This window comes from Lagenorhynchus albirostris, chromosome 2, assembly GCF_949774975.1.
Source record: "Lagenorhynchus albirostris chromosome 2, mLagAlb1.1, whole genome shotgun sequence".
NCBI classification, from domain to species: Eukaryota; Metazoa; Chordata; class Mammalia; order Artiodactyla; family Delphinidae; genus Lagenorhynchus; species Lagenorhynchus albirostris.
In genome coordinates, this window is record NC_083096.1 from 74356861 (window position 1) to 74368830 (window position 11970).

The 11970-nt window shown below is 55.1% G+C and overlaps 1 protein-coding gene across 1 annotated transcript; it reads left to right on the forward strand.

Annotated features, from left to right (window-relative positions):
- The first annotated feature begins 175 nt into the window (after nt 1-175).
- On the forward strand, nt 176-11960 carry DCST2 (DC-STAMP domain containing 2). Its single transcript, XM_060137240.1, is given in 17 exon segments — nt 176-443; nt 620-790; nt 1077-1178; nt 1419-1616; nt 1943-2008; nt 2500-2713; nt 2891-3048; nt 3786-3950; nt 5419-5586; nt 5717-5817; nt 6463-6593; nt 7923-8050; nt 8412-8505; nt 8611-8751; nt 11746-11768; nt 11771-11881; nt 11884-11960. Coding segments are annotated over 17 exon segments (2316 nt in total).
- Nucleotides 11961-11970: the final 10 nt, after the last annotated feature.

Genomic DNA, 11970 nt, shown 5'->3' on the forward strand with positions numbered 1-11970 from the left:
GTGAAATGTGGAGATTAGAGACGTACCTATCCCTTTGCAACTGGATAAAGAATTCCAAGATACAGCAAAAGCCCTCCGGAACCTTAGAATTCGGTGAGAAATTCTAGGGCCTTTAAGAGCCACAGAACCTGGTGGGCGTCTCCTGGAGACAGGGAAACGTTTAGTCTCCGCAGCCATGCCCGAAGTCACGAAGGATGCTGTGCACCCCTTGGGGGCAGAGGAGCCGAGCGTGGCGCGGGCCGTGGTCCGCAGCACGGGGGGCTTTATCCTGGGCTTGTCCTTGGCCACAGCCTATGGGCTCCTGGAGCTGCTGGTGGAAGGGCACAGCCCCTGGGGCTGCCTGGTGGGCACCCTCACTTTGGCCGCCTTCCTTAGTCTGGGCATGGGATTCTCCCGCCAGGTCCGAGTCACCGTCCTCCTGTTGCTGCCCCAGGCCTTCTCCAGTAAGCTTGGCACCCAGTGGAAGGGGTGGGCCCTGGGGCAGGGGCTGGGGCAGGAGGGATCTTGAGGGAGAGGGTGGTTGAGGGAAGTACTCTCAAGGCTTCTATAAGGCACTTGAATGGTATATGCCGCCATGTGTCAGGCTGGGGGCCTGGTTCTGAGGGAGCTCTCTCCCCAGAGCAGGGCCGGACACTGCTATTGGTGGCTACCTTTGGGTTGGTATTGCAAGGGCCTTGTGCCAACACCCTGCGCAACTTCACCCGGGCCAGCGAGGCTGTGGCCTGTGGGGCAGAACTGGCCCTGAACCAGACCGCCGAAGTGCTGGAGAGGGCCAGGCAGCCCCTCGTCAGTAAGGCCGCCCATCTCCACGGACCCCCAAGTTCCCCCTCGTCCTGCACATTCTACAGTCCTCTGGCTTCATTCCTCTCCATTGGTCCTGGGCCCTAACCTCAAAGCACCCTGTTAGACCCCCTGACCCTCGCTCTCTGGCCTGCTCCACCGCCAGATGAACTATTTCCCAGCATCCAGGCTGCCCATTTCCCGAGCAGCAGGCCCCCTCCACTCCCTACTCCAGGGCAATGGTGAGAACCAGCCCCCAGAGGAGTTCCGACAGTACCCCTGCCCCCACCTCTCAGGTGCCCTGAACAAGATTAAAGCCATTGCCCAGAAGGCCAAGGAGGTGGCTGACCAGGTCCGAAAGTTCTTCCGGTCAATCATGGATGGCGTGAAGCACATAGGTCAGTACATTAACGTGTCTGTCTGTGGGGGGTCAAAATTCACCCAGTCTCCTCACCCTCACACCCCGTCCAGGACTTTTTGGGCCCCGCCTGGGTGCTGACTAGTTCCCACTGGATATAGCACAGCCAGGCCCCTGACCATGAGCCTCTCCAGCTCTGGGTGCTGTCCTGGTGTTCCCCACCCACCCCCCGAGAAGGTGCTGCAGGACTCCTGGGTACCAGCCCCGCTGCCATCCCCAGCCAGGGCCCTGCAGAACGTGTGGTACTGGCTCCTGCACATCGGCGACGTGTGCAACTCGGAGCTGGGCAACCCTTACTTGAAGTGTGCTCGGGTCTTCGATGACGCCAAGGACAGCTGCATGCAGGTCATACCACAAGCCTACCACCTGTGTTATGTGCTCATGCCCTTCAAGCTGATGCTCTGTGGACTTGCCAGTGGTGAGAGAGCCAGGGGCTTGCCGGCAGGATTGGGGGCCCGGCAAATGTAGGGGTCAGGTGGGAGGGTGGGTCCAGGGCCCCAATGGGGGGCAATAAATATTAGACCAATAAGGATGATGCGCCCTTTGTGGGATCGGGTGGGGGCAGATAGGGAGGAACCAATGTAGAGGGTGGGGTAATAAGGAGAAGCCAAAATGTTTTGAGCCAGTGTGGAGGCTAGTAGGAAGAGTGAAAAGTCAGGGGGCCCTGTGAGAGCAAGGTCCCTGGAGGTGGGAGAGGCAGGCTGTGTGTCTCTGCCCCTGCTGACACTCGGTCTCGGCTCTCAGTGGCCCAGGTTTTCTGCATCATCCCCGGGTACATCCAAACCTTCCTGCGCGAGAGCATCGTCACCCGTGAGTGATCCCCTCGTGGCCCGGCTGCATGCGGTGCTCCTGAGAGGTCTCCCTCCCTCCTCCCAGGATGTGCCAGCCCAGGAGTGCTCCCAGGCCGTGAATGAAAACGCAGGAAAGGACCTCAAGGGGTTACCCAGGCCAGTGTCCATGCTGTACAGATTAGGAAATTGGGGCCCAGAGAAGAGGAGGTGCTTCCTCAAAGCCTGACTCGAGAGCGGGAGCTGGGGAGAGAAGCAGGGTCCCCTGCCCCCACAGCAGGTCATTGAGATGTTCGTTGTGGAGACGTAAGGCTGGTGCTAGGCACACAGCGGCAGTGGCATAGACTGTGGAGACTTTGACCCCTCCTCAGTCCGCTGTAGGTCCCAACATTGAGGGTTCCCGGCCGGCCTGTGAGCCGTGGGACCCCTGGGCTGACCGGGCCCCTCCCGAGCGCAGCCCGACCCCGTCCTAACTCTCCTTGCTTGCCTCTCCCCTGGACCCGCGCACCTCAGCCGTGAGGAGGTTGATTAACCAGGTGCGTCACGAGTTCGAGTTCAACATGACAGCCACCCACCACTTCTCTGTGGATCTCAATGCCTCTCGGAGCCTGTCCCAGGTGGCTCTGGACCTCCACGAAGCTGTCAGCATGAAGCTGTACCGCGTCCGAGAGGCCGTGGCTCTGATGGGCTACACCACGCCTCTGCTGCTCGTGTTTCTCTACCTCCAGTGAGGGGATGGAAGACGGGTGTGAGGGCGGAGAGCTAGGGCTGCTGGGGGGCCAGCCCATGCCCATGGCATCCTGGGAGGCTGGAGTTTGGGGGCAGGGTTGGGGGCGGGGGCGGGTGCCCTGCCCTGGGGGGTCTGGTCGGGGGGTGCTTAGGGGCCTCACGTGTGCCCCGCCAGAGCCCTGTGTTACCGGTACCGCTACCTGAACTGGGACAATTTCGACAACTTCTACATCACCAGCCGATTCCTACACATGGATGCTGTCCGCTCCAAGGCGGGATTGCCCACGGTGCTGCCACTCAGTGCCCGTGAGGCCAGACACTACATCCAGCCGGGTGAGGGCCCTGAGGACCCGGAGACAGGGACCCTTAAGGGAGGCCAGGGATTCCCTCAACCCTACTGCCCTGCCCAAGAGTGCCATGCACGGGCCAGGCTCAGGGCGGGACAAGAGGTAGGGGAGACAGGCCAGAGCTGATGGAAATTTCCGGCTGGGGGGAGACACAACCCTGTCTTTGGGGAGCCCTCAGTCTGAAAGGGGAAAGTAGGGTCCCTCAGAGCACGCAGACAGAGAGAGAAGGGGAAGATGATGCTCCTGGGAGCACCCTGGATGTCAGGACGGAGGGAAGGATGGGTAGGGAGTGGATATGGAGCAAGGGAAGTGAAGTTGGGGAGGCTTTTGGTGGGGGGCAGGGTGGCGAGCAGGAAGTGTGCCTGTGCTGATATGGAGGTGATGCAGCTGGGCGGGGTGGGCAGTGCTGTCTGTGAAGTGGGGGGCCTGGTAAGGGTATCAAGGATGCCTCAGGAGAGAGGATTCCTAGAGACTGGAAATAGGCCACCAGACCCAGGTGGAGATGCTAGGCTCGCACCTCTAGCCACAGAGCCCCTGCCCACAAAGAGTGCTTCCCACCTTTGCCCAGGGGTCCTCACAGCTTCTACATCTTCCAGATGAGCAGACGGGCTCCAGCTTGATCAGGGGCAGGAACCGCCTCCAGGAGGGAGATCTCTGTAGGAGCTGGGTTCTGGTGGGTGGGAAACAGCGGAGCGTCGTCCTGACCAGCTCTCCCCTACCCAGGCTCCCTCTTCTTGTCCCAGCGGGAGCAGATTTTCTACATCCTAGCAACCTTCCACCTAATCCGGCACCTCCTCCTCATTTTCCTCCTGGTCTTCTTGGACTATGCCACCTTCTGGGTCCTGGACCTGGCCCGGTACCAGCTGCAGGGGGAGATCGTGGCCCGCAGTGAGTGCCTGAACCTCCTTAGCTTCCTCAGTCCTGGGGGATTGCCTGAATGTCCCCATGTCACTCATACTTACCAGCCCCTGACATTGCCACTCCTCCAGCTCTATCCTCTGCCTGGTAACCCCTGTGCCCAGTTCAAGATTATACCATAACAGAATAGCTAAAAACACAAGCTCTAAAGTCAGACTGGCCTGGGTTCAAATCTCAGTAGTGTCCTTTACTAGGTGGTGACCTTGAGCAACCTTGCTGAACCTCCCAGACCTTCAGTTTCCTCATCTGAACCATGACACAATCATGGTAGCAACCTCTCTGGGTGGCTCTAAGGAGTAAATGAGACCACATGTGCTAAGTGGCTGGTGGACCTCTGACTGAGTGTGTGCCACAAACCACAGAATAGAATTAATCTAATCCTGTATACCAGAGGCCCAACAGAAAAAGTTAAAAAAAAAAATACCCAGAACATGGGACTTCCCTGGTGGCACAGTGGTTGAGAGTCCGCCTGCCAGCGCAGGGGACATGAGTTCGAGCCCTGGTCTGGGAAGATCCATATGCCGCAGAGCAACTACACCCGTGCGCCACAACTACTGAGCCTGTGCTCTAGAGCCCACAAGCCACAACTACTGAGCCCACATGCCACAACTACTGAAGCCCGCGCGCCTAGAGCCCGTGCTCCACAACAAAGAGAAGCCACCGCAATGAGAAGCCCGCGCACCGCAACGAAGAGTAGCCCCCGCTCGCTGCAACTAGAGAAAGCCCACACGCAGCAACGAAGACCCAATGCAGCCAAAAAAAAAAAAAAAAACAAAAAAACCCCAAAACAATCCATAAAACACTTAGTTCAGTACCCGCTACACAGTCAATGCTGAGCAAATGCTTCTTTTTTTTTAATTTTACTTTTTAATTTTATTGAAGTATAGTTGACTTACAATGTTGTGTTAATTTCTGCTGTACAGAAAAGTGATTCAGTTATACATAATATATATATTATTTTTCCTATTCTTTTCCATTATGGTTTATCCCAGGATATTGAATATAGTTCTCAGTGCTATACAGTAGGACCTTGTTTATCCATTCTATATATAATAGTTTGCATCTGCTAATCCCAAACTCCCAATCCTTTCCTCCCCCAGGCAAATGCTTTAAAATAAATGCTTCTGGGTGGTCACAGAGTCAGGGGATGGACTCACTCACCATTCAGGTCATTTCAAATCTGGTAGCCTGGGAAGGCAGACCAGGCACCAGTGCCAGCCAGCTCTGGACCATGGAGCCAGTCCCAGGTTCCAAGGGCTGATGTTAAGCCCCAGGGCACCATGAGGGTGCCTAGGGTGTCCAAGGCCCCTGGCTGAGGGCCTGGGGGCCATCTCTATGCCCTGCACTGTCCACTCTCCACCCTCAGAAAGTATGGCCTTTCCGGCATGGTGGAGTGGGCAGCTGCCAACAGCATCCCTCACACAGTGTCTTGTGCCAGGCCCTGTGCTAATATCCATAACTGTGGAAGGCACTGGCTCTACTGGGAAGATTTACCGCGACCTGGTGTCGGCATTTGATGTCCTGCAGCAAGGCAACATCACCGTCTTGTCCCAGCGCTGCCGCCTGCGTCCCTCGGAGCCCAGCACCACTGGTTACATAGTCATTGGTATCCACACCCCTGAGGGCACGGGGGTAATAGACACCATTCAGGGAAGGAGGCACGGACTGCTGAGGGTGAGCGCGGCTGGCACCTCGTGCCCTCTGACAGTGGCTTACTGTGTCTGCTGTGCCCCCAGGTGTCATGTATGGCCTGTGCTTCTTCGTCACTCTGTTCGGCAGCTATGTCAGTCGCCTGCGGCGGGTCATCTGTGCCTCCTACTACCCATCCCGGGAGCAGGTGAGGGGTCCGCGGCCGGTTCCTGGCCCCCTCCCCAGGCTGCTAAGCTCATGGCTGTCTGTCTTGGTTTGGGGGAGTTAAGAGGCCTTCAGCAGCCCAGCTCTCTCTCCTCTGGTTGAACCCCAAAGCAAATGATCTGGACTGCAGATGGCAGAGATGGTGCGTCTTGGGGCAGGGCTTTCTGAGACAAAGCTTGCCTCCAAAGTTTTGTGAAAACCCTGGGGGGACAGGAGCCATGTTAACATGTTGAGGTGTGAATGGAAACTCACCATTTGTTTACTCATTTATGACTCACTCACTGAGCATCTACCGTATGCCAGTTACCGTGCTGGCCTCCAGGATGCCAAGGTGAACCAGACACAGTCTTGAGGTAGGCCGGACAGTCTTTTAACCAGATGTCACAATGAAAAAAGTGTTTTTATTAAGGAATGAATAAAGTGCTATGGAAATCCAGAGGAGGGAATGGGTGAATCCACCTAGGGAAGTCCCAAAGTCTTCCCCCAGGAAGGGGCATTGAGCCAAGCCTAGAGGGATTCATAGGCGTTGGACAGAAGGCAAAGGTAGGGAGTGAGGCGGGAGCAGAGGGCATTCCAGGTAGAAGAAACAAGATCAAGGGGACCCCTTCCTTGACCTCCCCTCCGGCAGGAGAGGATCTCCTACCTCTACAATGTACTTCTGAGCCGCCGAACCAAGCTTTTGCCTGCCCTGCACCGATCGGTGAGGAGACGGGCAGCTGACCAGGGCCACATGAGTGTCCTCCAGGTGCTGGCCAGGCGGTGAGCCCACTGTCCTTCCTTATATGAAGTGGGGTGAGAGGGGGTAGAAAAAGAGCCGGAGGTCAGAATGGATCACTGTCCTTCCTAGGTGTCCAGAGGTTTGTTTGAAGACGGTGCTCATTCCATGGCATTCATGCATGAATGGATTGGGGATGAGGATTCTTAGGGGTGGGGAGTGAAAGGAGGAGGACAGGAAGCAGAGATGTTGTTGCTATAGTCAGAGGGATGGAGGTTTGCCTACAGGAAGCGCTACCCTTGGTTTGGAGGGTGGTGCTAGAGAAGACAAGTGTTAGTTATGCTGGCTGGGCTGGCCTGCTTTTTCTAAAAAATTAATTAATTTTAAAATTGAAATATAGTTGATTTACAATGTTGTGTTAATTTCTGCTGTACAGCAAAGTGATTCAGCCACACACACACATAAACTCTTTTTTAATGTATATTCTTTTCCTTTATGGTTTATCACAGGATATTGAATAGAGTTCCCTGTGCTATACAGTAGGACCTGGTCGCTTATCCATTCTATATATAATAGTTTGCATCTGCTAACCCCAAACTCCCACTCCATCCCTCCCTCACCCCCCTCCCCTTCGGCAACCACATGTCTGTGAGTCTGTTTCTGTTTCATAAAAGTTCATTTGTGTCATATTTTAGATATCATGTATAAGCCATATCACATAGTATTTCTCTTTCTGACTTACTTCACTTAGTATGATAATATCTAAGTCCATCCATATTGCTGCAAATGGCATTATTTCATTCTTTTTTATGGCTGAGTAGTATTCCATTATATATATGTACCACATCTTCTTCATCCATTCATATGTCCTTGGAAATTTAGGTTGTTTCCATGTCTTGGCTATTGTGAATAGTGCTGCTATGAACATAGAGGTGTATGTATCTTTTTAATTAATTAATTAATTTTTGGCTACATTGGGTCTTCATTGCTGCACACGGGCTTTCTCTAGTTGCGGCGAGTGGGGGTTACTCTTCGCTGCAGTGTGCGAGCTTCTCATTGCTGTGGCTTCTCTTGTTGTGGAGCAGGGGCTCTAGGCGCGCAGGCTTCAGTAGTTGTGGCTCGCAGGCTCAGTAGTTGTGGCTCGCGGGCTCTAGAGCACAGTCTCAGTAGTTGTGACACACCAGCTTTGTTGCTCCATGGCATGTGGGATCTTCCCAGACCAGGGCTCGAACCCATGTCCCCTGCATTGGCAGGCAGATTCTTAACCACTGCGCCACCAGGGAAGTCCCAGGGGTGTATGTATCTTTTTGAATTACATTTTTGTCTGGATATATTGGGCTGGCCTGCTTAGTGTCTGGGACCCCTCTCCTCAGGTGCTCCTGCCTGGCTCCGTTTATCAGCCACTCTAGGCAGCACCAGACCTACTGCCTGGGCTGCGGGCAGCCCCAGGATGAGGGGGACACAGAGAATTCGGTGTCCTGCAGTACCCCAGGCTGCCGAGGTGAGACTTCTGGGGAGTATGCCTCTCCCTTCTGGGACTCACCACATTTGCATATGACAATCAGCTGTTGTCCTTCTTTTATGGACTTCTCCTGTACCTCACCTTTTGTACCCCTCCCTTCATTACTATGCATGTCCTCATTTACACAGAACCCTCAGGTAGCTCATTTTCCCTGTGAGCCTTAATCCTCCGGTGCAAATAGAATTTATAGGCAAGTGGCGTTGCAGCAACTCCCTAGTGTGCACCGCTCGATGAGGATGGTCCTCCCAAGAGTGGGGTCGGGGAGGCAAGGGCTGAAAGCTGGGGAGCACAGTGGTTGTGGGGGTACAAGTTTACCTCCTTTCCTCCGGGCCTCCTCCAGGTCTCTTCTGTCTCACCTGCTTCCGCCTCCTGGACAACACCTGCTCCGTGTGTGCATCTCCCCTCTCCTACCAGGGGGAGCTGGACCTGGAGCTGTGAGTCTCCAGTGACATGGGGTGGCCGGAGTCTGTGGGGGCAGTGGGAGCAGCCACCCCTCCCCCAGGACCTCTGTGGGCTACTGAGACGGGAGGCTTCTCCAGGGACTCCAGTGATGAGGACGGCCCCCGCCTATGGCTGGCGGCAGCTCGCAGAAAGGGTCCTGAGCAGGAGGCGTTACTGCAGCAATGGCTCCAAGAAACGCTGGGCAGGCCCCTCTTATCGGATTCCAGCTCCGAATTCAGGTGAGCAGAAAGCTGAAGGAGTTGGGGCCTGGGAGGCCTAAGATGTTCTGTCACATTTACCAAGGGCTTCTTGGGTGCCTGGTGCTCTGCTAGAGCTGGAGATGGAGATAAAGGGAGGGGAGGGAAGGGAGGCTTGCCCTGGAGGAGCCCACCAAATGGTGGGGGAGAGTGACATCAAATAGATCAGTGACAAATGTGGAGAGCGCCCCGATCAAGGAGTGAAGCAGGCTCTGGGCAGCACAGAGGACAGAACAACCAATTTGGAATGGGGGGATATTAATGAAGGCTTCATAGAAGAAGTGAAAAAAGAGGTGGGTTTGGGGGCACCCCAGGGGTTTGTTAGGCTGAGGAGTGGAGGAGAGCATTCCAGGGCGAAGCTTTTGTGTGTGAGTTTGGAGAACGTGAGACACTTAGGAGGTGCGCGGGTGCTCCGGGGCGGGCGGAGCTAAGGGAGACGTGTATGTGTGGCCGGGTGGAGACTGCAGAGCATGCTGGGAGATGAGGCAGGAAGAGGTGGGAGAGGGCCTCACTTTGCCATCTGAAGATCCTCAGTCAGAGAGTGATATAATCATATTTGTCTTTTAGGACAGTAAGCTAAGGAGGCAGAATGGAGGCTGGGCAGGAACAGGGAGACCAGAGAGGAGGCTGTCTTATCTCAGGAAAAGTTGGTGATGGCCTCAGGATTGAGGTGCTGAGAATGACGGGGAGTTTATGCTTGGGACTGGGCGGTGTTAAGGCAAGAGGAGAAACAGGTTCTGCAGAAAGAGGAATGGCCCAGTTCGAGACCTTTGAGGTATCTGTAGGGAATCCAGCGGGAGATGCCCAGGGGACAGTTAGAAAAGGGCAGGGCTCTGGGCCAGAGGTGTCTTTTGGTGGGGGGGGGGGTGTTGACTTAGAGACTGTAAGAGAGAGGATGAGCTAGATCACCCTGGCAGAGGGCAGGGCAGGAGAGGAGGGGACAGGGACAGAACTCTGAGGGGCTCAATCACAAGCCAAGGAGGGGAGAGGCTCAGGAACAGAGCGCCAAGCATATCAAACGCTGTGAGATGATCAAGCAGGATGAAGCCTGAAGATTGGCCATTGAATTTGGCAGTTGAGAGATCCTTGGTGTGGCTTGTGGGAACATTTCTCATGGTGTGGGGAAGGCCAACACCAGTCTTAATGGGTTGAGGGGGGGTGACTGGTAGAGAAGACTCAGAAACAGAAATGGGGTATGCGGCTCTGTGTCACTGTTGCAAGAAGTCTGAGAATTCTTTTTCTTTTTAATATAACTGCTGTAGTTAAAAAAAGGAAGCTTGATGGTAAAGAGGAGGGAGTTAGCTTCATAGAACAAAAGGGTAGCTTGGGGCTTCCCTGGTGGCGCAGTGGTTGAGAGTCCGCCTGCCGATGCAGGGGACGCGGGTTCGTGACCCGGTCCGGGAAGATCCCACATGTCGCGGAGCGGCTGGGCCCGTGAGCCATGGCCGCTGAGCCTGTGTGTCCGGAGCCTGTGCTCCGCAACGTGAGAGGCCCGCGTACCGCAAAAGAATAGCTTGAAGGGAACCTAAAGGATTTTTCTTTATCCAAGTATAGGGAGATTTGAGCATTTCAGAGGTGAAAAAGAGAGCACTGAAGAGAGAGGGATGCCAGAGAGATGGGATCTAAGGCCAGGTGAACAGGGTGGCCTCAAATAGGAGCGGGCTCGCCTGAGGCAGGAGGGGAGAGGGTATGTTCCTCTGAGCAGAGCCGAGCCTGCTCCAGTCTGGTGGACTTGCTCTTCTCAGGGAGGGTGGGGGGCGGGGGTAGGAGGCAAGCACAGCTGCTAAGACAGCAAAGAAGGGGTCTGAGAGTGGAATAAAAGTTTCAAGGAGTGGGTGGTGGAGGCTGAAATATCTGCCTTGGGGACTGTGCAAAGGAGCCAGTGGGGGAGGTGAAGAGATTTCCAGGTAGCATTACAGGCTCAGATGAAGTTGAAAACCATAACGTGTAATGACTGACTCCAGCGCGCTTGGTTATGCGGTTTTTTTCGAGCAAATGTGGTAGCCATGAACAGGATTCCAGGGTTGAAGGTTTTTTCTGGGCAGGTCAGGAGGATAAGATGGGGAGAGAATTGGGGCGTCTTTAGTCAAGAGTGTCTGAGATGACTGACTTTGGGGAAGAGAAGTTACTGAGACCCCAGGGGGCAGTCCTAGGTCTATGTCTCGACGGGGGTGTTAGAGCAGAGGCCAGGAGGGACACTGAGGATGGGCCACGCCTGGGAAGAATTCGGGGATAAATGAAGAGAGTGGCCAAGGTTGAGGGTGAGGTCCGAGTGGGAGCAGAGGTGAAGGTCATTATGGCCAAGGAGGTTGAGGACTGAAAGGCCAGAGTGTTGGAAGAGTCCGCCCACTAGTGAGGAGGCGGCTGGGCCTCGCCAACAGCCCAAGTCTGGTACCAGCACCCTGGATGGGTGTGGCAGGGTGTCTGCGAGGCCTGGGGAGAGCCGCAGCCCAGGGGTGTAGCTGCCATGGCAGCCAGGGGCTTTGCAATACGCCACAGGCCTGCCGAGTTTGAGAAAGGCAAGCAACCTCCACTCGCGAGGACTGCAAAGAAAACTTTCCAGTGGTCACATTCCAGGGCGAATGGGGCACTGGAAGTAGTAATGAGTTGAGGGTTTGAAGGGGAAGCAAAGTTTTATTTTTAGAGGTTCCAGAGGGCTCAGTGAAGTTAAAAGCTGGGTCGCCAGAGAGGGTAGCTTGAGCCTTGAGCAGCTATTATTCCCAAGGTCACTGCTGGTTCTGCCCTTACTACCCACATGACCTTGGGCAAATCGCTGCCCACTCATCTCTCAGCCTAAAATCAGAAGCTATCTACAGCCATGAGCTGGTTTGCCTTGGGGGGGGGCCTGTGAGAGCAGCACTGGCTGGTAGATAACAGAAGCCAAATCTGAACAGATGGGGCAGGGGCAGGAGGCAGGAATGCACCTGTGAAAACAGAATGTTGGTGACTGGGCCACCCCCTTCCTCTCCTCGCTAGTGACCTGGATGAGGAAAAGGGGCCTTGAAGAGGAGGCACAGGTAGCAGCGCCCACGTGAGGCCCAGTCTGTCAGCATACCCATGCCCCCTCAGCCCTCCTGACCACCTCAGAAATCCTCTGCCCCCAAAGCAGCCCCTTCCCTGCTTCAGAACCCCAGTCCCTCTGTCTCTCATTTCCCTCTCCTCCCCATCCCTCCCACCTATCTCCAAAATAAAGAAACCAAA